Raw genomic sequence first — 24,839 nt, 5'->3', positions numbered from 1 at the left:
AAGGAAACAACCCCCCCCCACCCCAAAAAATAATTTAAAACCCACACAAAACAAACACCTTCCAACTTCCCTCCCCCCCCCCCCCCCCCCCCCCAACACACACCCATACAGAAAATCTGGTGTATTGCCTATTTACTACAGTACTGGTGCATATTACGGTACTGTTATATTGGCCTGGAGCAGCTGGACACTATAATAGTACATTTTGTTATTAAAAGAATTGAATTGCTAAATATACATGTATATATAAATTTTATGATTATAACATTAAAAGCAACTGCTTTGAACATGAAATGGTATAAAAAAAAATATTGATTTGTTACGCTGTATGGTGCTATTTGTTGATACGTACATATATATATATATATACAGACATATTTGTTTTCTGTGGTACTTGGAAATGATTGGAAGTATTTTTAACCAGCAATTGTCATCGATCAAAGCATAAATCATCAGTGTATTAATAATAGATTCAAAGCTTTGTATTGAGATACAAGTATTAAGTTTCATGATTTGTATTATTTATCTCTTTGTTTCACTTGTGTTAATAATCATCAGTGTATATTAATAATAGATTCAAAGCTTTGTATTGAGATACAAGTATTAAGTTTCATGATTTGTATTATTTATCTCTTTGTTTCACTTGTCTTAATAATCATCAGTGTATATTAATAATAGATTCAAAGCTTTGTATTGAGATACAAGTATTAAGTTTCATGATTTGTATTATTTATCTCTTTGTTTCACTTGTCTTAATAATCATCAGTGTATATTAATAATAGATTCAAAGCTTTGTATTGAGATACAAGTATTAAGTTTCATGATTTGTATTATTTATCTCTTTGTTTCACTTGCCTTAATAATCTGACAGGGGCGGGTCATAGCCCACTGGTAAAGCACTCCCTTGATGTGCGGTCGGGTCTAGGATCAATCCTCGTTGGTGGGCCCATTGGACTATTTCTCGCTCTATTCAGTGCACCATGACTGGAATATCAAATGTTGTTGTATGTGCTGCCCTGTCTGTGGGATGGTGCATATAAAAGATCCCTTGCTACTAATGGGAAAATGTGGCAGGCTTCCTCTATATGTCAGAATTATCAAATGTTTGACATCCAGTAGCCGATGATTTAATAAATCAATGCGCTGTAGTGGTGTCGTTAAACAAAACAAACTTTAACATTAATAATCCGACTTAATTTAGTTTCTTTGTATTCACTAAAATAGACCAATATAAAATGTCAGTAACTAATCTTGAAATACTATGTATATTATATCACATAATTTGCCTAATATAACATACATGTATGGCCTAGTTTATCTAACTGACATGTATGTGTGTCAGTTTGATGTGCTTCTGTTTAAGAGTGGAATCTTATTTAGCTCAGATAGGTGATTATAGATTGCTTGGCTCAGGTGTGATGTGCAGAAGGATCAATTCCCCACAGAGGATCAAAAACATGCAACAAGATGCGTATTGAAAAACCCCGCTGTCACAGTATTAATTAGAAACCAGTCAAATCATTTGCGAATATTGGCATTGCTCATTGTCGCTGAATACAGGGTTGGTGGTTGCACCCTATCTGGATACATGTACATATATGTGCACATAAAGCTAGTTCCCTTAATATACCTATTCAGGGTTTTTGCTAAAGGGTATATATATATATATATATATATATATATATATATATATATATATATATATATATATATACCAAGGCTAAAATTATGTACCTTAATATCTAGGCAATAACTGGATATATACATGTAGCCTATGTGATATTGTAATTTTTAGATCAATCATAATAAGGACTGCTTATATAATTTATGATATGTTGATAACTAGAATTTCACAAACAAGCTCTTGTTTTTATAGTTACAACCTGACTGCACTGTATTTTCGAAGGGTTGATGGGAACTATTTATGATATGTGTTAATCAGTTATATAGTGACTGTACTGTATCTGAGAAGTGTTGATTGGAACTATTTACGGTAATATTGCTCACCACAACTTCACAAACAAGCCACTTGTTCTCAGTTATATAGTGACTACTGTATCTGAGAAGTGTTGATTGGAACTATTTACGGTAATATTGCTGACCAGAACTTCACAAACAAGCCACTTGTTCTCAGTTATATAGTGACTGTACTGTATCTGAGAAGTGTTGATTGGAACTATTTACAGTAATATTGTTAACCAAAACTTCACAAACAAGCCACTTGTTCTCAGCTATATACTGACTGCCCTGTTTTTGAGAAGTGTTGATAGGAACTTATTTATGATAATATCACTAACCACTGGGGCCTAATTCACTAAACGCACTCGACACTGCGATCTCGAAGTGCAGTGTATAAAAGACTTGCAAAGACAATGCGATGTTGCTTAAAAGAGCCTAAGAAAGCTTTGTGAATTGGGACTAAGAACTTCACAAACAATTGAGCCACTTAATTTGTTCTCGGTTAGTACTGACTGTACTGTATCTGAGAAGTGTTGATGGGAACTATTTACAATTCTGACATGTTGCTAACCAGAATGAGGTAAACAAACCAGCTCTTGATCTCCGACAGTGCAATAATTTATGAGTTGTCTTGCCAAGGGCAAAGTGTTTCATGTTTTCAGGCACTGAGTTTAGTTTAGTTGCTTAAAGTAAGGATGTTATTGATATTTTGATTGCAACAGATAATTGATCGATGTGCCAGTAATATCACCAATTTGCTGGTACATTACATGTAATGCAACAAGGCTGACCTGAAAACTAAAGTAAATGATTTATAGCTTAAATTGAACACAGTTTGAAGATAAAATTAAAATAAATGTTTCAGGTTTATTGTTTGTTTTGGGATGAGTGTGGGTGTTAAAGGTTCTTTTTGTTTTTTAATTGTTTAAATGTGTAGCATTTAGAGAGGAGATGAATCTCTCAAAAACGGGGCGGGACGTAGCCCAGTGGTAAAGCATTTGCTTGATGCGCGGTCGGTCTAGGATCAATCTCAGGTCGGTGGACCCATTGGGCTATTTCTCATTCCAGCCAGTGCTCCACGGTCTATTTCTCATTCCAGCCAGTGCTCCACGGTCTATTTCTCATTCCAGCCAGTGCTCCACGGTCTATTTCTCATTCCAGCCAGTGCTCCACGGTCTATTTCTCATTCCAGCCAGTGCTCCACAACTGGTGTAACAAAGGCCGTGGTATGTACTATCCTGTCTGTGGGATGGTGCATATAAAAGATCCGTTGCTGCTAATCGAAAAGAGTAGCCCATGAAGTGGCAACAGCAGGTTTCCTCTCAATATCTGTGTGGTCTTTAACCATATGTCTGACGCCATATAATGTAAATAAAATGTGTTGAGTGTGTCGTTAAAGGTAGAGTAAACTCAAACAAGAGATTTACGTGTTGGAAAGATGCATACCCGGACCACCAACACATGCTGACACTTTAACAAATGAAAAAACGCGTAATTTTAGAGTTAATAAAAAAACATGATTATTCCTGCTAACTGGGGGCAGCCATTTTGTTTTGTTTTTGTGACGTCCGGCGGTATAGCTTGGGGCGAAGTGACGTCAGCTCCGTCCATCTGCTCTATGCACAGTGTAAACAAATGCTCTAATTTACGACGAGGTGCTTCGCTTTCATCAACCTGACTTGTAAAACAACATAAATGACTTGATGGTATAATATACTATTTAACTAAATATATTTCAATTTGCATCAATAGAACGAAATGGAGTTATAGTATTTTTCTTTTTTAAAAAACCCAAAGAAAAAAAAAGCATATTATTAGGCCTATTGGTATGTTATGTTCGAGCAAAAATGACCACTCACGATACCCAAGTGATAATTTTCTTTTCTTTGAGACTACGTAATTGGTCAGTTTTGTGATTTTAGATGGGAAAGTCTACTTAATCAAGGGTTTTACAGAATTGCTTACAGTAATAAAGCAGGGCAGCTGATAATGCTCATACGATTGAAGGGGTATCCATACGGTTACCATACAATACCCTGTGATCTTCATAAAAGAGGCACATATTTTTAGTGTGTCTAGACACAGTGTCTGGGGACTGTCTAACTATACACCTGCCAATCAGGAACCATAGGTACAGGCCACGGAAAGAAAAGACCAATTAACTAAGAAAACACTCCGATTATTATTTCAGTACATGGTTTAATTTATATACAAACCATAATACAGTTATTTCAACACTTTGACAATGGTGGTTTATTTTGTATTGATAATATATAATTGTTGCTGGCTTACTGGGATGACTGTTATTATAGAATATTGCGATGCATCCGCAAAAATCAGGTATGTTTTGTTTCTTCAGTTCTAAGACTAATTCCTGACGTGACATGTTAGGTATTACGTAACCACCAGCTCGCCAGAGGGCGTATTCACTGGGATGATACAAAATGGCTGCACCCGTTATATATAATAGCCGTCACATTTAACCGTTTTATTAATTAACTATACGATTATACTTGTTGATATTAAGCAATAATGTGCATTATATATCATTGAATATGCATACCAGGTCAAATGCCTTCATTGTCCCTTCCTTTAAATAAAACATTTCCTTTCTTCCTCTCAAAAACATCAATGGATTTATCCAACAAATTAACTGTTATGTCAAAGGCTGTGGTGCATGTACTGTATGACCTGGCAGTCCCAAGTATTTAGAAGGTTTTCGCTAGAATCATTGTATAATTAAATATTGTAATTGTTTTCATTGACTTAAATGAGGGTGGGATTTAGCTCACTTGAGGTGCTTGCGTCGTAGGATCGAACCACCTCTGTGGATCCATTCAACTAATTGGGTTTTTTCTTGTTCCAACTAAAGGCCATGGTATGTGCTTTTCTGTCTGTGGGAAAGTGCATATAAAAGATCCCTTTGTTGCATTAGAAAAAATGTAGCGGGTTTCGTCTGATGACTACAAGTCAGAATTATCAAATGTTTGCCAAGTTAAATATCAAAGTGTGTTTTTCTTTAATTTGTTCTTTGTTATCTGTACTAAACAAGTTGTGACTGGTTTTGACACTGAATCCTATTATACGGCAGTCGGTGATTTCTCATTGTCGACACCATGAATGGACTTTTTGTTTACCTTCTATTTTTCACCTTCTTTTATTGTGGGCAATCAGTCACCAGGCGATGATGTTATTTGTACTGTGAATTATATCTCCTCGCTGCGACTTTTGAAAAACAAACTCACCACACTCGCTTTCAGATAGCATGTCAATTGACCATTCTAATCTACGACTTTTAACTGGCATGTTGCGATTGTATCAGGGGGACTGTTGTACCTTTGCTTTAAAATAAACCACCTCGGCTTGGATGGAATGTAAACCCAGAGGTCTGAAAATCTGTTATCTCAAAGGTTTAAAAAAAAAAAAATGTCTGATGGCTTTGTGCCATTGGTTTGTGTAATATGTACCTTGTAAGGAAAGTTGGTACTACTTGTGAGGAAAGGTCAGCCCGAATGTACTTGGTTTTATTTACCAACATATCTCAGCTGATAGAGACCCGTATATCAACAGAAGTTGACCTGTGTTTACACAGTGGAGTTCCATAACGATACGAGTGTCCAGTATTGTTGATAACTGACCAAGACATGTCAACTCGAGTTCATTAGAACCAGTTTCAGACAAAGAGATTTTGTAAATGATTTACACAAAAATTGGTGATTTCATGGACGTGAAGAAAGTATGTGACTGGATGAGGATGTGAATTTGGAAACATTTTTAGCAGTTCTTCAGTTTTCTTCTTTGACAATATGGCAGGTTTTTTTTACTGGTTTTTTTTTAGAGTTTGGGGTTTTTTAAAAATTGAAATTCTTCAGTTTTTGGACATTGACAGTTCAGATCATCAGAAATAGCAAGTATTCATGTCAAGTGATTACTTAATTTCAATCACTTCAACTTTGTAAAATATTCATTACATACTTCTTTTTTTTCTTATCCATCTAAGAAAGAGAAATTAAGTAGCAACTGATTTGGTAGACTAAAGTCTCTTTTAGCTTTATAAAGCTTTTCAGTTAAAAATGGTGAAATTAAGTTATACAACACATTTGATTAATTTTAATGTATTAAAAATATATATATATTAATTTTTTAACAAGTTAAAATGTTGAAATGAATAAGCATAATTTTAATTGCTGTTGTACAAAGCGACATTAATTTTTTTTACTGATCCACCAAACATATTTTTGTCATATTTTTGGTACCATACAAGCAGTTCATAAAACATGGACGAAGACAAATCTGTTGTTATATTAGTTCCAGGTAGCTTGTCCATTTTGCATTTTGTGGATGTCACCATTAATTAGCATTGTCATTGGCAAAGTACCTACTGTACCAGCAAGTTAAGATGTTTTACACGGATACCCATCAAAGCGCTGAACATAACATTAGAACAAGTTAAAATAATACCTTCCGTTGGGATGATATCCTCAGCAAGTTCGCTCACCAAATGGAGACCTCAGTTTACAACTGTGGACAAAGTGAAAGACGTTGAGAAGTATTGCTATGTAGTACCCAAGGGCTGGCGATCCGTACCTTCGTTTGCCTGTATTGGTGCTAAGATTCACAAAAGGTCAGTAACATGTAGTTTATTGTTTTACCTATTTTTTAGTAGGTCTTGCTATAAGATACAGGCATCACAAACAACAAATACTTGTATACATTTAAAGCAAAAAATTGGAACATTAATGCCTTTTTTGTTTTCCTCTTGTGAAGTTTGAACTCTGATTTTTTAGTTTTAGAGTGGGTTTTTTTTAATACATACTTCTAGAACAAAATGTATGCACCCAATAAAATGGTTTCAAACCAACTACTGTTTCTAAGTACATGTAGATGAAATTTCACAAAAATGAAATGACACACCTGTGCTACAGGAACTTTGTTTTTATGAGTACATTGTATAGAATCATACTTATTAATCATCAAAACTACATGTATATTATTGGTAAATGGTAATTATTTCAGTAGTAGTAGCTGTTTGTAACAAATGTACATATTGATTGTGGAAACATTTTGTCTTACCTCAGTAAAGGTGAGATAATGGTTGATAAAGGAGTTACATGGTGATACGTACTTGGTGATAAAGGTGTTACATGTGATACTTGCTGATACTTGCATGGTGATACTTTTCTTCATTTAGCAATAGCTACATTTGGGTACATAGTCAAATTTTGTGTTTATTTTTATGTTAACCTTTTTTCAATTAGCTACATTTCTCACAAATGAAAGTCATTGAAACTTTGGTCATTGATGACATCTATCTTAATACGTATTAAATTAAATTCTTCATATTGTTTTTTCGATTTTAAATAGATTAATCATACATTTTCTATCACATTAAAACAAAAATATTTGCTTTGCTGCTAATGGAATTTTTTTTAGAATGTATCCTCAAAGATCATATACAGAATTATGAAATATTTGACATCCAGTATCTGATGAATAATAAATCAATGAGCTCTAGTGGTGTCGATAATTAAACTTAACGTTAGCCTTAAAAAAACAATCAGCCTTCATAGTTGATTATACAAAGATTTTGGGCAGGATGTAGCTCAGTGTTAGAGCAATCGGCGCCGAGTGACTCGAGTTTTTCCATGGCCCAACCAGTACTCCACATGTTGCACATCAAAGGCCAAAGTATGTACTGTCCTGTCTATGGGAAGCTGCATATAAGGAAGGAAAATGGTTTATTTAACGACACACTCAACACATTTTATTTATGGTTATATGGCATCGGACACATGGTTAAGGACCACACAGATATTGAGGGAGGAAACCCGCTGTCGCCACTTCATAGGCTAGTCTTTTCGATTAGCAGCAAGGGATCTTTTTTATGCACCATCCCATAGACAGGATAGCACATACCATGGCCTTTGATGTACCAGTCGTGGTGCACTGGCTGGAGCGAGAAATGGTGCATATATAAGAGACTGCTTGCCTCATTTTGGAAGGCCTAGCCTGTGTAGCAGTAGTGCATGGGTTTCCTCTCATGACCACTGGGACGGGACATAGCCCAGTGGTACAGCGGTCGCTTGATGCGCGGTCGGTGTGGGATCGATCCCCGTCAGTGGACCCATTGGGCTATTTTCTCGTTCCAGCCAGTGCACCATGACTGGTATATCAAAGGCCGTGGTATGTACTAACCTGTCTGTGGGGTGGTGCATATAAAAGACCCCTTGCTGCTAATCGAAAAGAGTAGCCCATGAAGTGGCAACACCGGGTTTCCTCTCTCAATATCTGTGTGGTCCTTAACAATATGTCTTACGTCATATAACCATAAATAAAATGTGTTGAGTGTGCGTCGTTAAATAAAACATTTCTTTCTTTCTTTCTTTCTTTCCTCTCATGACGAAGTGTTAAAATAACCATACACAAAATAACTTTACAGTTTAATTAGATGTTGTGAAATGTCATTAGGCAGAGATATTGCTTTCCTTTTGTACGAAGTTTTCATTATAGCGGGTCAGACTGTATTCAATAAGCAGCAGATTACTTATTCCCTACACTGCAGGTAGGGGGTGCCGGCAAGCAAACACACGTTCATTTGTTTCATACCCTCCCTTTTCTTACTGGTGGCATTATTAAAAACACCTCAAATCCAGGGGTGATCCTTCCTTTGTGTTTATCAGGAACCAAGTATTACGGCTTCACACCGATATATAAGTGTGACTTTTGAAATTGTTTTTTTCTTTGAATAACAAAAGCTCACATGTACTAAAACATGGTGAACTACAGCATAAAAAAAATTAATAAACGAATGGTGGATTAACTTGTATGGCCAGCCACTTAATTGAAGTAGGAACCTGTCTTTTGAGACCAATGATTTTAATATATGTCAAATGATATAATATATACATGTGGACAAGTTATGAGCCTCCTGCTATTGTACATGATGTTTGAAAACCTCTGTGCTGGGATATATTTTAATAATTTTTAGATACAAATGTAGATGACAGTAAGAAGGAAGGAAGGAAATGTTTTATGTAATGATGCACTCAACACATTTTATTTACGGTTATAATGGCATCAGACATATGGTTAAGGACCATACAGATATTGAAGGAGGAAACTTCATGGGCTACTCTTTTCGATTGGCAACAAGGGATCTTTTATATGCACCATCCCATAGACAGGATAGCACATACCACAGCCTTTGATGTACCAGTCGTGGTGCACTGGCTGGAGCGAGAAATAGCCCAATGGGCCCACCGACAGAGATCGATCCCAAACTGACCGCGCATCAAGCGAGCACTTTACCACTGGGCTAAGTCTCGCCCCATGACAGTAAGAGAACTGCCGTTTAAAATTTGTATAAGAACTTGAAATGCTGTATCCAATTTCAAAACCTTTCAAACACATAACCACCTTGTATAGAGGCATGTAGGGTCTGTCTTGGTTTTATTACGTACCCACAAATTATTTTCTGGTAGAAAGACTGGGCAGCTATACACACTATTGACAGTCTTGTCAGAAGAAGTCGTGTTTGGGCCATAACTGTCATTTTTAGTAGCAACGTACAAGTGTCATCTGTCCAGGGTACCTTGCAGTTCCATACTTATATCACATACCAAGTTTGTTAGCAGTGCTCAACTTCTTTCGGGTGTATAGTGCAATCTGACCTGATCACTTGAATTCTATAAGTATCAGGGTGGGATGTAGCCCAGTGGTACAGCGCTCGCTCGATGCCGCAGTCGGTCTGGGATCGATCCCCGTCGGTGGGCCCTTTGGGCTATTTCTCGTTCCAGCCAGTACACCACGACTGGTATATCAAAGGCTGTGGTATTTACTATCCTGTCTGTGGGATGGTGCATATAAAAGATCCCTTGATGCTAATCGAAAAGAGTAGCCCATGAAGTGGTGACAGCAGGTTTCCTCTCAATATCTGTGTGGTCCTTGACCATATGTCCGATGCCATATAACTGTAAATAAAATGTGTTGAATACATTGTTAAATAAAACATTTCTTTCTTTCTATAAGTATCTAACTTATACTGAACAACAACATAAAACAAATTCAGGGTAAAATGATTTTGCTAAATAGACATGGGCTTAAAATTTTCATAAGACATTGATACAACATTGATATTTTTAAATAGACACAAAAGCTGATAGAATTCACACTGAATAATCTTAAATAAATTAAAGAAAACTAAACTAAATTAAATTAAAAGTAATATTCACATTTTTGTTGTTCATTATATAATATGTGAATAAATTAGGCAGGCCATATTTTGATAAATTATTTTATGTGGCTGATTAAAACAGGTTTGATTGTATGTTAATGTATATACATTGTGTCCATGTATACCACTGATAAAGTGCGGTAATATAAAATATATTTTAATTTTTTTTTTTTATAGTTAACATTTTGATAATTTATACAGTGAAACTTCTCTAAACCAGACACACTAGGAACCAAGTAAAAAGTCTGGTTTTAAGAGGTATCCAGTTTACAGAGGTTTTCTTCTGGACATATATTTAAAAAGGGACTATGAAAAATGTCTCATTTTGAGACGATTCCAGTTTACAGTGTCCGGTTTTGAGAGGTTTCACTGTATTTATTATTTAGGTTTATCACATTTCAGAAATTTCATCCTGACATATTTTAATTAAGAATTAATTGAACATTGATAAAAATGTTTATGTCTTTTTATTACATCTTTCAAAGTATTGCACTATGATTGAGGTGCTAACACATGTAATTTTGTTAAAAGAAATTGAGGCTTCCTGTTTACAATGGAATATGACGTTAGTTCATTAATAATAAATATTATCGCTGGGTGTCTCAAGGATTCTTGTAAATTGTCAGTGGACACGCCAGACGACTATATTGAGGATATTCAACCCTGCACTCAACTACAAGAGATATTATAACAAAAATAAGTTTCTGTGGAGTTAGACGTAGAACCCCCTAACCCCTCACAAAACAAACACCTCAGAAAGAAAGAAAAAACCAAAACAACACAATCAACATTAAAAGACTCTGGGTTGCTTTTCTGTGACTAATAAAATGAAAACAAAAAATTACTACAATGTACCACATTGTCTTTGTCTTGCATTGTCTTACTGTTTGTTTAATCATAATCAGCTAATGTAAAATAAACACCTTTTTTGTTTTTTCTCATTGATTTATACACTTAATTTTCACATGGTTCATAAATAACATATACCATACCCGTATGTGTTGAAAATGCTGTATATATGCCACTGTGGCATCAAGTGTTTTGGTTGAGAGTCAGTTGTAGTTTAATTGGTGGAGTTGTCATTTGAGGGGTGATGGTCATAGAATTAAACTCATTCTTTAAATAGATTAATTTATTTCTCTTCCCTCTCCCCTTTCCATCCAGTGCTTCACAGCTGTTATCAAAGGTTCTGGAAAACCTAACACCTAACCAGACCAGACCCTGACCCTGATCCTGACCCTGACTCTTACCCTTTACTGCTAACAATACCCTCACAATGGGTTATGGAGGGGTTATAAGGTCTTGCCCATAGGTGTATGTAATGCTTGATGTGACTACTCTACCAACTTCATTTCTCATCTTATTTTCATAATTACTTAACATGTAGGAATAAAATGAATGTCCCTTTAATAGTAAGAATAAGCATATGGTAAAAGTGGGTTCTCAGTCTTCAATGTTCCATATAAAGCTTCTTTGATAATTAATTGTAAAATAAAACTTACCAAAATGATATTTTAATTTTTCTATGGCACACATGCTCCCGTAATAATGTCTGTGAAAGCAAAGCTATGTAGATACATGTGTATGTGGTTTTTTGTATTGTGTTCGCTATTATTTTAGTGGAAATAGAATGGACTCTTTCTTTTACAAAAATATATATGTCTTGATAAAAGAAAATCCCAGAAAATTAGGACAAAATCAAGGAATATTAAATTGGACTTCATTATGCCGTAGCAGTTTTTATAATTATAATAATTCCAAGTATAATCATGGCAATTAGTACATGAAAGATAATTATATACAGGTGTTATTTGGCTTCTGTATTTTGATTTTCTTAAGAGAATACATTTGCATGTATGTATCTGCATGACTCATGCTGTAAATAAAGGCAGTTTGCAAGCTAATTATATACATGTAGCATGTATGTATGCACCTTTAAACTTTGGACTAATTGGCATGGGTCTGGTTTAGTACAAATTAGGTTTGTTGTTTATATAATTAAGCCTTGGACTCCTGCTTATACAGGGGCGTAGCATGATCTGGACCGGGGGTGGTGTGGGGGTTTCAAATATGAACCAAGTGGATCCTTTTTCTATTTTGTTTTTGCACCACCAGAAACTCCATATTAGTTAAGATTTTTTCATATACAATGTAACTCAGGAAACATTTCTTTCCTTCCTTCCTTCCTTCCTTTATACTACCGTATATTGCCTTGTATTAGCCGACCTCTTAGTTTGACCCTAAATATCTAGTACAAAATCATCGGCCTTGTGTATAAGCCGAAGTCATCTTTTGTCCAGCTGTATGTTGTATCGATTTCAATAATACTGTCAACAAATATACTTGTGCTTTTCTTGTTCATTATATTTGTTTTCTCTTTAATTATTACAAACACGGTAATCGTGATCGCAATCAATGTGGCAATGCTAACATCTACCATGCCGTGAAAAATAATTTAGAACTGATAAATCATAACAGAAAAATAAATAATTCAAGCTGTAACAACATATCACTACACACAAGTAATTAATTTATTCACAGGACAGCAAAAAGTAAAATCGTTGAGGCATGTTTAATCCCCCACCACAGAAACAAAAGATCATGTGGTCCATGACTGCAGCTGTTCACTGTATACATACATAGCATGGTCATGTGACAATAGTTGGAGTAATTATTGTCCTGAAATTCATGTTATGTTTTTTCAGTCGATAATGTTAATAATGAGCTTAATTTATTTATGACATCACTTTACAGTTTAATGCATCCTCCCAACAAAACAATAATATTAAAAATATAATACTTGTTTGAAGAAAAAACACCGTTTTGTATCTTAAATTTGCTATATAAAAGACTAGTCCCAGCACAGGTCAAACAAAGATGGCGGACAGTTGGAAAGAATACGTTTTTACCATTGAAAAGACAATAAAACAGGTAATTTTTTATTATTATTCATCAAACTTATAATGCATTCAAGAACAAAAAACTGCATAATATTGCATGATGGGGTGTTTTATTTATATGGTGCACAAATTATTGTTACATAATCTGTGAAAGGCTTAGGGCCTGATCAAAATTTATAAGTCACAGTCGGGAGTATTTTCGATCAGAATTTTATGCTCCAATTTGTTGCCTCCGTGTATAAGCCGACTCTTCTTTTGGAAAGTGTTTCTAGACTTCAAAAGTCGGCTAATACACGGCAATATACGGTACCTATTTAGTTCCAACATCACTACTATGCATTAGTTTTTAAAAATTCATACGACTCTGGAATACATCTAATTAATTGTCTCTGTGTATAAGCTTGACATTTGTAGATTCATCTACTATTCTTGGCAATAGACAGCATGAATTAAATAATTAAATGGAAATCAAAAACAAACTTGTGAGAGTATGAATAATCTAAACAGTAAAATCAGTACATTTAAGTTGCATTTAAAAGTAGATATATAGTAAACTATATAGCACACATCCATAAATTAAAGTTTAAAGACTGTATATGTGGCAACCTGTAATCAGCGGCCACCTGTCTTAATTGTAACTTTAGCCTACTTCCCTAGTTGTGTGGCTGCTTAAGACAGATTTGACTGTAGTTAAGTGACCGTACACCAAACAGCCCAATATGGTAAGAGGTCATTGTACTTGAACTTGTTTCCCTGTCAGAGCCTATGCCACTCTTTCTGGGTTTGTGAGTACCAACTTGACACACTTAAAATTATGGAAATGGGCAGCTGAAGTGTTCCTACCACTCTGGAGAAGCTTCAGCTTTTGTCCTTTTTTGTTAGGCCTAAAACAATGATATGAGTGTTTCCGGTTTCCCGACCTACTCTAATTTTGTGTAGCGACCCTGAAATGTTTTGAAGCAAAATGTGTTTTTTTCCACATACACACACACACACACACACACAAATCATGATCCCTGATTTTTTGCAATCATCAAACTAAATTCAAAACAAAAACCTTGGCTAATTACGGTTTCTCGGTTTGACTCTACAAAAAAAAAAAGGAGAAAAAAGAAAACGTTTCTACCTACCTACCCTATTTTTTTCAAGGATGAACCTGAAACACATAATTTTTTTTTAGGCCTTACCACATTTACACTTCTCACCATCCAGCATATGTTCGAATATCATTAACGTAGACCACAACACTATTTGTATGTTTCACACATGACGGTATTTATTCAGTTCACACGCAAATGCATATATTTGATGTAGTTTTAACCATAGGACTTGATTTATAACAAAAGAGTTCCCATTGATTGATGCCGATAAACACATCCTTCAAGCTCTGTTGATGCCAAACTTTTCATTTAAACATGTGAGCAAACAGGTTGTGCTTTTAATATGTTCCCTTTGACTGTGTATTGATTCTTATTGATGGGAACAAGTAAATATACATTTCTACGTGTATGTATGTACAAATGTAGACGGCGTGGACGTGGATAGATCAACGGATAAAGGAAAAATAATAATTAATTAATGATTGCATGGAGTTATTAGTGGGAATTTGTTTGAGGGTATGAACGGAGAAGAATGTTTGTTTTTGGTGACACTTCAGTTCATTGATTTAAACCATTGTTATTAGATGTCGGAACCATACTAAATATAGCATAATGGTTAATGCTGGTAGGTACTGGGTCCATGTCCCAGAGAGAGAGAGAGAGAGAGAGTTGGTACTAAGTCCATGTCCCAGAAAGAGAATTTTAATGCTTGTAGGTACTAAGTCCATGTCCCAGAGAGAGAGAGTTTTAATGCTGGTAGGTATATATACTGGGTCCATGTCCCAGAGAGAGAGTTTTAATGTCTCGGAGGGCAGATGTGCAATATGTAAGGTCATGTATTAACACTGATGTCTCTCTCACTAACCAGTAACCTCTGTCCAGATGGCTGAAATGTGTGCCCAGAACAGCGTGATTGAACCTTAATTATGCACAAGTTTAAATGGAATATGCAGCAGGTTTATCTTGTATGCTACCTGCATATTTTGGTATTAATAAAAATTATTTCTGTTTGTATTTATTCTCCTGGTATATTGAGTCCTTTTGGGGGGTCCTTGAGCAATAACATTCCATAATACAAAGTACCAATATAAAGTGAAGAAGAAGTGTTTGCTTTGTTTAATGGCACCACTACAGCACATTGATTTATTAATTGTCAGCGATTGAAGGTCAAACATTTGGTAATTTTAACATTTTAACAGTCTTAGAAGGGAAACCCAACACATTTTCCATTAGTAGCAATAACCGATGTGCTCCAGTGGTGTTGTTAAACAAAACAAACTTTAACTTTGTCATTGCTCATGTATAGCAGGAAAACTATTATACAGTCCATTGGACTATTTTTCTTTGCAGTCAGTGCACCACTACTAATATATCAAAGGCCATGGTGTGTGCTATCCTGTCTGTGAGATGGTGTATATAAAAGATCCCTTGCTACTAATGGAAAAATAATAGCAGGTTTTAGCTATGTCTCAATGTGCACGTATGCGCGAACGTGTGCGTATGCGTTTGCATAATGACTGTCTCCATGTGTGCGCAGAAGAATGCGTAAATTTTTTTGGTGTGACGTCACAACATGTAAGTTGAGGATGTGCCACCGAAATATGAGTAGGGGGAAAAGTTATAATAATAATAATAATAATAAAGTTAACAATAATAATAATAACAATAATAAATAAATAATAATAATAATAATAATAATAGGGGCCTAATTATAATAATAATAATAATAATATTGAAAAGATTGAAATCACGAAAAGACGCACACAATGTTAGCTTCAAATTTAGTGGGAAATTCACCGATGACATAATTTTATGGAATTTACGTGTCCGTACTGCATGAGTGTAGAGAAAAATTCGCTACATGTACCGATTCTGTGTGTACGTTTTTTTTACGCAGACGCTCACGCATATGCATACGTACACATGGAGACACCACAAGTTAAATACATAGAAGTGAATTTTACGCACACGTTTGCGCATACGCATAAACACATATGGAGACATAGTTTGACTCTCTATAAGACTATATGTCAGAATAACTGAATGTTTGACATCAATAGCCAATGATTAGTAAATCAAGGTGCTCTAGTGGTGTTGTTAAACAAAACAAACTTCTTCTATTATGCAGTAATAGTAAATTGTCTTTAGTGGTAGGTAATTTTTGAGAAAATGGAACAGTTTACTTTTTGTTATGAAAGGATAACCTTTAAGTCATGGGAATGAACCAATTGTTATTTGAAGATCTTAACCGAGTTTTTGCTAAAACCTCTAAATATATCATCCTAATTCCCACGGTTGTCGATCATCATCACACAATGCTGACATCCTTGAACCTTCGACCTGGCAATGATCAGATAAAAATGATTGATCTAAATCGTTTGCTCATTAACACTAATGAAGCTTAGTGTGATGCCAATGGTTACGCCAATGATCTTAAAAGTAGCGGTCAAACAATGTCCAGTGCATTTTGCCATCGTCATGTCACCTCGCTATTGATTTGCCATCATGTTAGCTCATTGCTCTGTGTGATGACCCTGTGTTGGGGAAGTTGTAGATTAAGTCACAAAAAGTGCTGCGTGTTTGTGGGAGCAGGTGTTTCTGTTCAGATAGCAATAGCTCGAAAGAAGCTTATAACATGATGTGCCATTGCTTTTGGTCCCATACTTGCACTGTATATACAAAACATAGTTATAAAATTTGTATTTTTATATTTATAAAATATTAAACAGTTAACTTTTTGTTCTCCCTCCCTCCCTCCTCTCCCCTCCCCCTCTCTCTCTCCCCTCTCCCCTCTCTCTCTCAAAATCTCTCTCTCTCTCCCCTCTCCCTCTCTCTCTCTCTCTCTCTCTCTCTCTCTCTCTCTCTCTCTCTCTCTCTCTCTCTCCTCTCTCTCTCTCTCTCTCTCTTTGTTCTCTCTCTCTCTCTCTCTCTCTCTTTGTTTGAGTGTCTGTGTACTAATTGAACTTTTAAATGAATCATTGCTTTCATTCTGACACTGAGGTGTAAATAGTGAAAACATCTTAAATACGTGTGTATTTTCGTTTTATTAGATTATAAACCTGTTTATCAGTGTTTCATTATTTTGTTGGGTCGTTTGTAAATGGTAAAATCTCTTTGCAGTTACATTTCATATTCATATAATATTGAACAATATCACCAATATCAGGGTAGATTATGTACTGTGAAAGAAGACCTCTATTCTTCAAGATGATCTCTTTTATTTTCTGTCACTGTTTGATCTATAGTGCTGTTATACTACACCCAGGAGGATTCCTAGCTTTCATGGTTAATAAACTTCTCCAAGACTCCCGTGTTAAATATCCGCATACGCCATCGCTAATTGTCACCAGACATCAAACGCCAACACGCTCGCTCATTGTAATAACGCACAAAACAAAGTGTGCTTTATTAATAACCAATCAGAATCGTACATGTGTTTTAGTCTTGTTAACAATTATCGTATACATTAAGTCTTGATAAGAATGATTGTAAGCATTGTAAAATAGTCTTGGTAATTACTAACATTAACATCCCGTGCCAGATTAATCCCAGAACATGGCTACGGTCTGTACCACAGTACACATATACATGTAATTAATATACTCGGCAAAATTAATTACAGGCCAGTTGACTTTTTAAAAAAATTTATCAGTTTTTGCTAGTGTTATATTATGCTTTGCAGGTTTTGATCATATATCGGGGGCCTAGCTTGGGATTTTCAGCTGGTATGCAGACATTTTCGACAATAGAATAAAATGCTATTAGCTGTGCATTAATTTACATCATATATTTTAATTTAAACAAAAAAACTGTAATCTCAGGTGGTACGCAGCTGCATACCTGCGTAAATGGAAGCTAGGCCCCTGCATATGATTTCTGAACATTGAGTAAATTGTGACCAATGATGCACGCAATGTTAGGATTAGAATATTTAATGTTACATAATTAATTTTGTTGAGTATATCAGGATGGTGTTTGTTACTTAACTACATGAAAACAGCCTTGGTATCTATTTTGTATGTATGTACATGTATGTATACACAGAGTAGCTTCAAATTATTTTAGAAGTAAAACGTAACACAATGGTAATAAAATCACTCTCCTGAAGCTTGATGGGCTCCAGGTTTAGCCATTCTCAATGGACTCTTTGTTTTTAGTCTGTCCATCTGTCAATCTGTCTGTCTGTCTGTCTGTCTGTCTGTCTGTTCTGTCTCACATTTAGTTTTATAGACTCTTTTTTTCCCCCCAGTGCATCAAGGTACTGAGCTGAAATTTCATGGATAGCTTTATCATGTACAGTTGCATGATCAAGTTTGACTTCTTTGGCGGTTTACCCATTTTTGGGGTGGGCTCTAGCTTAGTCAGCAGAACAAAGAAAGAAAGAAATGTTTTATTTAATGATGCACTCAGCACATTTTATTTACGGTTATATGGCGTCAGATATATGGTTAAGGACCACACAGATATTGAGAGAGGAAACCCATTGTTAGCACTTCATGGGCTACTCTTTTCGATTAGACGCAAGGGATCTTTTATATGCACCATCTCACAGACAGGGTAGTACATACCATGGTCTTTGATATACCAGTCGTGGTGCACTGGCTGGAATGAGAAATAGCTCAATGGGCCCACCGACAGGGATCGATCCCACACCGACCGTGCATCGAGCGAGCGCTGTACCACTGGGCTACGTCCCGTCCCTATGTCAGCAGATCTATAATCACCTCAGAGAATCCATTCTCTGGTGGTTTTTTTCACCATGCCAACTAGACTGGTATACGAAGGCTGTGGTATGTGCTGTCCTTTTTGTGGGAAAGTGCATATATAAAAGATCCCTTGCTGCTGATTATGTAGCAGGTTTAGTTTGATGACTACATGTCAGAATTACCCAATGTTTGACATCCAATAGTTTCAAGGTTTTTTGTGTAATGACACCACTAAAGCACATTGATATATTAATCATAAGCTATTAAATGTAAAAAAAAATGGACAAACAATAGCTGATGATTAATAAATCAATGTGCTCTATTGGTGTTATTTAACGAAACAGACTTTAACAATGGATAACTTAATAACGACAAATTAAACAACAATACACTAAGGTGTGGTTAAACAAACACATTGACGTTATTATTGACACCTGTATTTTCTGATACCCAACAATACTTGCCACTCGCCTTCAAGTAGCAATGAATTAACACAGACATTGACCCAACAATACTTGCCACTCGCCTTCCAGTAGCAATGAATTAACACAGACATTGACCCATCACAAAGTAATCATTACTAATGAAACACGTACATGTATATGCATGTATATCAAATTGTGGAAGAAAACCCTCGGATAAATAACAGATAATAAAGATATACTGAAAGAGAATGAACAAAAGGACTAAATTCGCTTGTAATTTCGGCGAAGGAAATGGCAGCAGCGAGGGAGGTCTTGAAGTAAATTATCCTATTATCTGGGTACGAGAAAATAACTTTTGTGCGTAATTGCATTTTGTCACCAATTACCAAATATAAATATTACTTTGAATGGCTCTGTCAGTGCATGCTGCCGAGCTGTCACAGACGACTTGACAGCTACATCTTTGATGTGTTTATACAGCCTTTTTTCACCATTCACATTATCAAGCCAATTGCCCATAGCGTCATGCCTGACATGTCCAAGGGTGTGGGAACAATTTAAATCTTTGGATTTTTTTTTCTTTCAGTTTGTATTTATAAAAATTAATGACATCTAATATGACATGGTTCATGACTGATTTACTCTGAAAAATTCTGTTAGCAAAAGGTAATGTTTAGATAACAGTATACCCAAATATATCAACAGCACGGCTCAAACTTAACAATGATGGCGATTCACAACAACTGCCATAGCTGTGATGCTTAATAAAAGTTTGGGGCAGGATGTAGCTCAGTGGTTAAGCGCTCGCTTGTTGCATGGTCAGTTTAGGATCGATCCCCGTCGGTGGCCCCATTGGACTACTTATCATTCCAGCTAGTGCTCCACGACTATTGTAACAAAGGCTGTGGTATGTACTATCCTGTCTGTGGTATGGTGCATATAAAAGATTCCTTGCTGCTAATTGAAAAGATTAGCCTTTGAAGTGGTGACAGCAAGTTTCTTCTCTCTATATCTGTGTGGTTCTTAACCATATGTCTGACACCATATAATCATAAATAAAATGTGTTGAGTTTGTTGTTAAATAAAACATTTCCTTCCTTCTTTAATAAAGGTTTTTCCATTGGTTAGGGGAATCTATTTGCTTTTTAAGTTGTGTTTATTTGTTTCAAAGGTTACTGGTTTAAAATTGATATAAGCAGGCTAAAAATTACCATAGGTGAGCATTTTGCCAATAACAAAAACATTTTAAAATTACTGTAGGTAATAAATGAAGTTTGAGTCCTGCAACAGTTGTACACAACTAATATAGTTATGTTTGTGGTATGTACTGTCTTGTACATCTAGTCGAAGAAACCATCTTCTACTGCTACATAACTGGTATATCAATTGTATAGGTACTGTCTTGTACACAGCTAATATAGTAATGTTTGTGGTATGTACTGTCTTGTACATCTAGTCGAAGAAACCATCTTCTACTGCTACATAACTGGTATATCAATTGTATAGGTACTGTCTTGTACACAATTAATATAGTAATGTTTGTGGTATGTACTGTCTTGTACACAACTGATATAGTTATGTTTGTGGTATGTACTGTCTTGTACACAACTGATATAGTTATGTTTGTGGTATGTACTGTCTTGTACACAACTGATATAGTAATGTTTGTGGTATGTACTGTCTTGTACACAATTAATATAGTAATGTTTGTGGTATGTACTGTCTTGTACATCTAGTCGAAGAAACCATCTTCTACTGCTACATAACTGGTATATCAATTATATAGGTACTGTCTTGTACACAACTAATATAGTTATGTTTGTGGTATGTACTGTCTTGTACACAACTAATAGTTATGTTTGTGGTATGTACTGTCTTGTACACAACTGATATAGTAATGTTTGTGGTATGTACTGTCTTGTACATCTAGTTGAAGAACCCATCTTCTATTGCTACATAACTGGTATATCAATTGTATAGGTACTGTCTTGTACACAACTAATGTAGTAATGTTTGTGGTATGTACTGTCTTGTACATCTAGTCGAAGTAACCATCTTCTACTGCTACATAACTGGTATATCAATTGTATAGGTACTGTCGTGTACACAATTAATATAGTAATGTTTGTGGTATGTACTGTCTTGTACACAACTGATATAGTAATGTTTGTGGTATGTACTGTCTTGTACACAATTAATATAGTAATGTTTGTGGTATGTACTGTCTTGTACACAATTAATATAGTAATGTTTGTGGTATGTACTGTCTTGTACATCTAGTCGAAGTAACCATCTTCTACTGCTACATAACTGGTATATCAATTGTATAGGTACTGTCGTGTACACAATTAATATAGTAATGTTTGTGGTATGTACTGTCTTGTACACAACTGATATAGTAATGTTTGTGGTATGTACTGTCTTGTACACAATTAATATAGTAATGTTTGTGGTATGTACTGTCTTGTACACAATATAGTTATGTTTGTGGTATGTACTGTCTTGTACACAACTAATATAGTTATGTTTGTGGTATGTACTGTCTTGTACATCTAGTTGAAGAAACCATCTTCTACTTCTACATAACTGGTATATCAATTGTATAGGTACTGTCTTGTACACAGCTAATATAGTAATGTTTGTGGTATGTACTGTCTTGTACATCTAGTCGAAGAAACCATCTTCTACTGCTACATAACTGGTATATCAATTGTATAGGTACTGTCTTGTACACAGCTAATATAGTAATGTTTGTGGTATGTACTGTCTTGTACATCTAGTCGAAGAAACCATCTTCTACTGCTACATAACTGGTATATCAATAGTATATTATGTACTGTCTTGTACACAGCTAATATAGTAATGTTTGTGGTATGTACTGTCTTGTACACAACTAATATAGTAATGTTTGTGGTATGTACTGTCTTGTACATCTAGTCGAAGAAACCATCTTCTACTGCTACATAACTGGTATATTAATTGTATAGGTACTGTCTTGTACACAGCTAATATAGTAATGTTTGTGGTATGTACTGTCTTGTACACAATTAATATAGTAATGTTTGTGGTATGTACTGTCTTGTACATCTAGTCGAAGAAACCATCTTCTACTGCTACATAACTGGTATATCAATTGTATAGGTACTGTCTTGTACACAGCTAATATAGTAATGTTTGTGGTATGTACTGTCTTGTACACAATTAATATAGTAATGTTTGTGGTATGTACTGTCTTGTACATCTAGTCGAAGAAACCATCTTCTACTGCTACATAACTGGTATATTAATTGTATAGGTACTGTCTTGTACACAGCTAATATAGTAATGTTTGTGGTATGTACTGTCTTGTACATCTAGTCGAAGAAACCATCTTCTACTGCTACATAACTGGTATATCAATTGTATAGGTACTGTCTTGTACACAGCTAATATAGTAATGTTTGTGGTATGTACTGTCTTGTACACAATTAATATAGTAATGTTTGTGGTATGTACTGTCTTGTACATCTAGTCGAAGAAACCATCTTCTACTGCTACATAACTGGTATATCAATTGTATAGGTACTGTCTTGTACACAGCTAATATAGTAATGTTTGTGGTATGTACTGTCTTGTACATCTAGTCGAAGAAACCATCTTCTACTGCTACATAACTGGTATATCAATTGTATAGGTACTGTCTTGTACACAGCTAATATAGTAATGTTTGTGGTATGTACTGTCTTGTACACAATTAATATAGTAATGTTTGTGGTATGTACTGTCTTGTACATCTAGTCGAAGAAACCATCATCTACTGCTACATAACTGGTATATTAATTGTATAGGTACTGTCTTGTGTTGGGGAAGTAACAATGTGATGTTACACAACTGGTACTGTACTGTCTTTTGTAGGGAAGTGCACAAAACATTAGTTGCAGCATATTGTGGTTTCAGCAGATTTCTTGTTTAATACCATATATCTTCACCTATCAGTCAAATTGTTTCCATGAAAATATCTTATAACTTAATTGGGTGGTCGACTTAATGGGTGTAAAAAGAATTGCACAATTGTTTTAACGGTTTTGGGTATATGACAATGCAAGTTTTTATTGTTGAATTATGCCCAGTATTTATACTCAAATATATTAAATTGACAATTACATATTACAATCACTTTTTTGTGTGTGTGTGTGCATCAGATTGGTTTTGATTATAAAATATATTAAGGCAAAGAATCTGAATCTAGTAAGCCAAGACAACAGTCCACTTGGCTTAAAATGGCAATTATCACTTATAGCAAACTTTAAACACTGCCAACCTGAAATTGGCATTAATCGTTATTGAAACAATCCTTAAATGAAATGTTTCATTTGCCATTTGTACAGTATTTTATACTGGTACCTATAATTACTGCTGATTAAACATGTGATTGAATTGTCATCAGATAAATAGTCCTCTCTTTTGCTATGAACTTAAAGTTTTTCAGAGAAAAGGGAATAAAAACACATGTATGAATAAATATGTTCAGAAGCTGAGATCTATTTCATGAAAGCCATACATGAATTAATTCCCTAGATTTTTACATTTTGAAAATATCATGCATATTATTGATATCCTTTGTATAGACTCATCAGTATGACTGACTCAATGCTACGAATCTTAACAAATCTAATCCTATCATATGTCACCTATTATATAAAATATGACAACTTGTGTTCTGTTTCGGGTGGTTTTTTATACCCCGGTAATGGTATAGTTTTGACATTTCAGATGTCATATATATGTTTCTCTGGTTATTAAGGCTCGACAACTACGGTTTACTTTCTTTAACCTTTAATATATGACTTTGAAAACAAAATATTTTCTGCATTCCTTATCATTGTACGTGTTTACATGCAATTGTTGTTAGGCAAATATTGTGGCATATTCCCTTGGTTCCTGTTACGCACTAGTATACTGTTGCTATAGGTGATATTGTGACAGTATAATCTTTGTGTCAGTTAATTGTTTTTTTTATTGTTTTTTTTGTTTTGTTTTTTTGTTTTTTTTACAGGCAGAGATTGTCACACACTTTTTGTTTTTGTTATAGTATACAGTTATACATGTGTAGGTGATATTATGATAGTATGTTTTGTGACAGTATACTGTTTTTGTTTTTTGTTACAGGCAGAGATTGTCCTACATTCCTTTTGTTTTTGTTATAGTATACTGTTATAGGTGATATGACTGTTTTGTAACAGTATAATGTATAATTATTTTGTGACAGTATAACTGTTTTTTAACAGTATAACTTTTAGTTTTTTTGTTACAGGCAGAGATTGTCCTTCACTCCTTTTGTTTTTGTTATATAGTATACTGTTATAGGTGGTTTTGTGACAGTATAATGTGTAATTATTTTGTGTTTTTTTACAGGCGAGGATTGTCACGTACTCCCTTGGGTGATCACCCCCCACCAGAACTTCATGATGGCAACATCGTCGCTCCATTCTTCCTGCAAAGTATTCGCGAGCCATTGTCGAGGTTTGTACCTCAGT

General features: G+C 35.0%; 1 protein-coding gene across 5 annotated transcripts in view; it reads left to right on the top strand.

Moving 5' to 3' along the window:
• LOC121378193 (protein FAM149B1-like) overlaps positions 1-24,839 on the top strand; it is a 125,193-nt gene that overhangs the window by 54,253 nt on the left and 46,101 nt on the right. For all 5 annotated transcript variants that reach the window (XM_041506271.1, XM_041506268.1, XM_041506267.1 and 2 more), the window contains exon 2: positions 24,718-24,825. In XM_041506271.1, the coding sequence (XP_041362205.1) occupies positions 24,718-24,825 (108 nt within the window). The remainder of the gene's footprint in view (positions 1-24,717; positions 24,826-24,839) is intronic.

This window comes from Gigantopelta aegis, chromosome 8, assembly GCF_016097555.1.
Source record: "Gigantopelta aegis isolate Gae_Host chromosome 8, Gae_host_genome, whole genome shotgun sequence".
Classification (NCBI taxonomy): Eukaryota; Metazoa; Mollusca; class Gastropoda; order Neomphalida; family Peltospiridae; genus Gigantopelta; species Gigantopelta aegis.
This window is presented reverse-complemented; position numbering and strand designations above follow the sequence as displayed.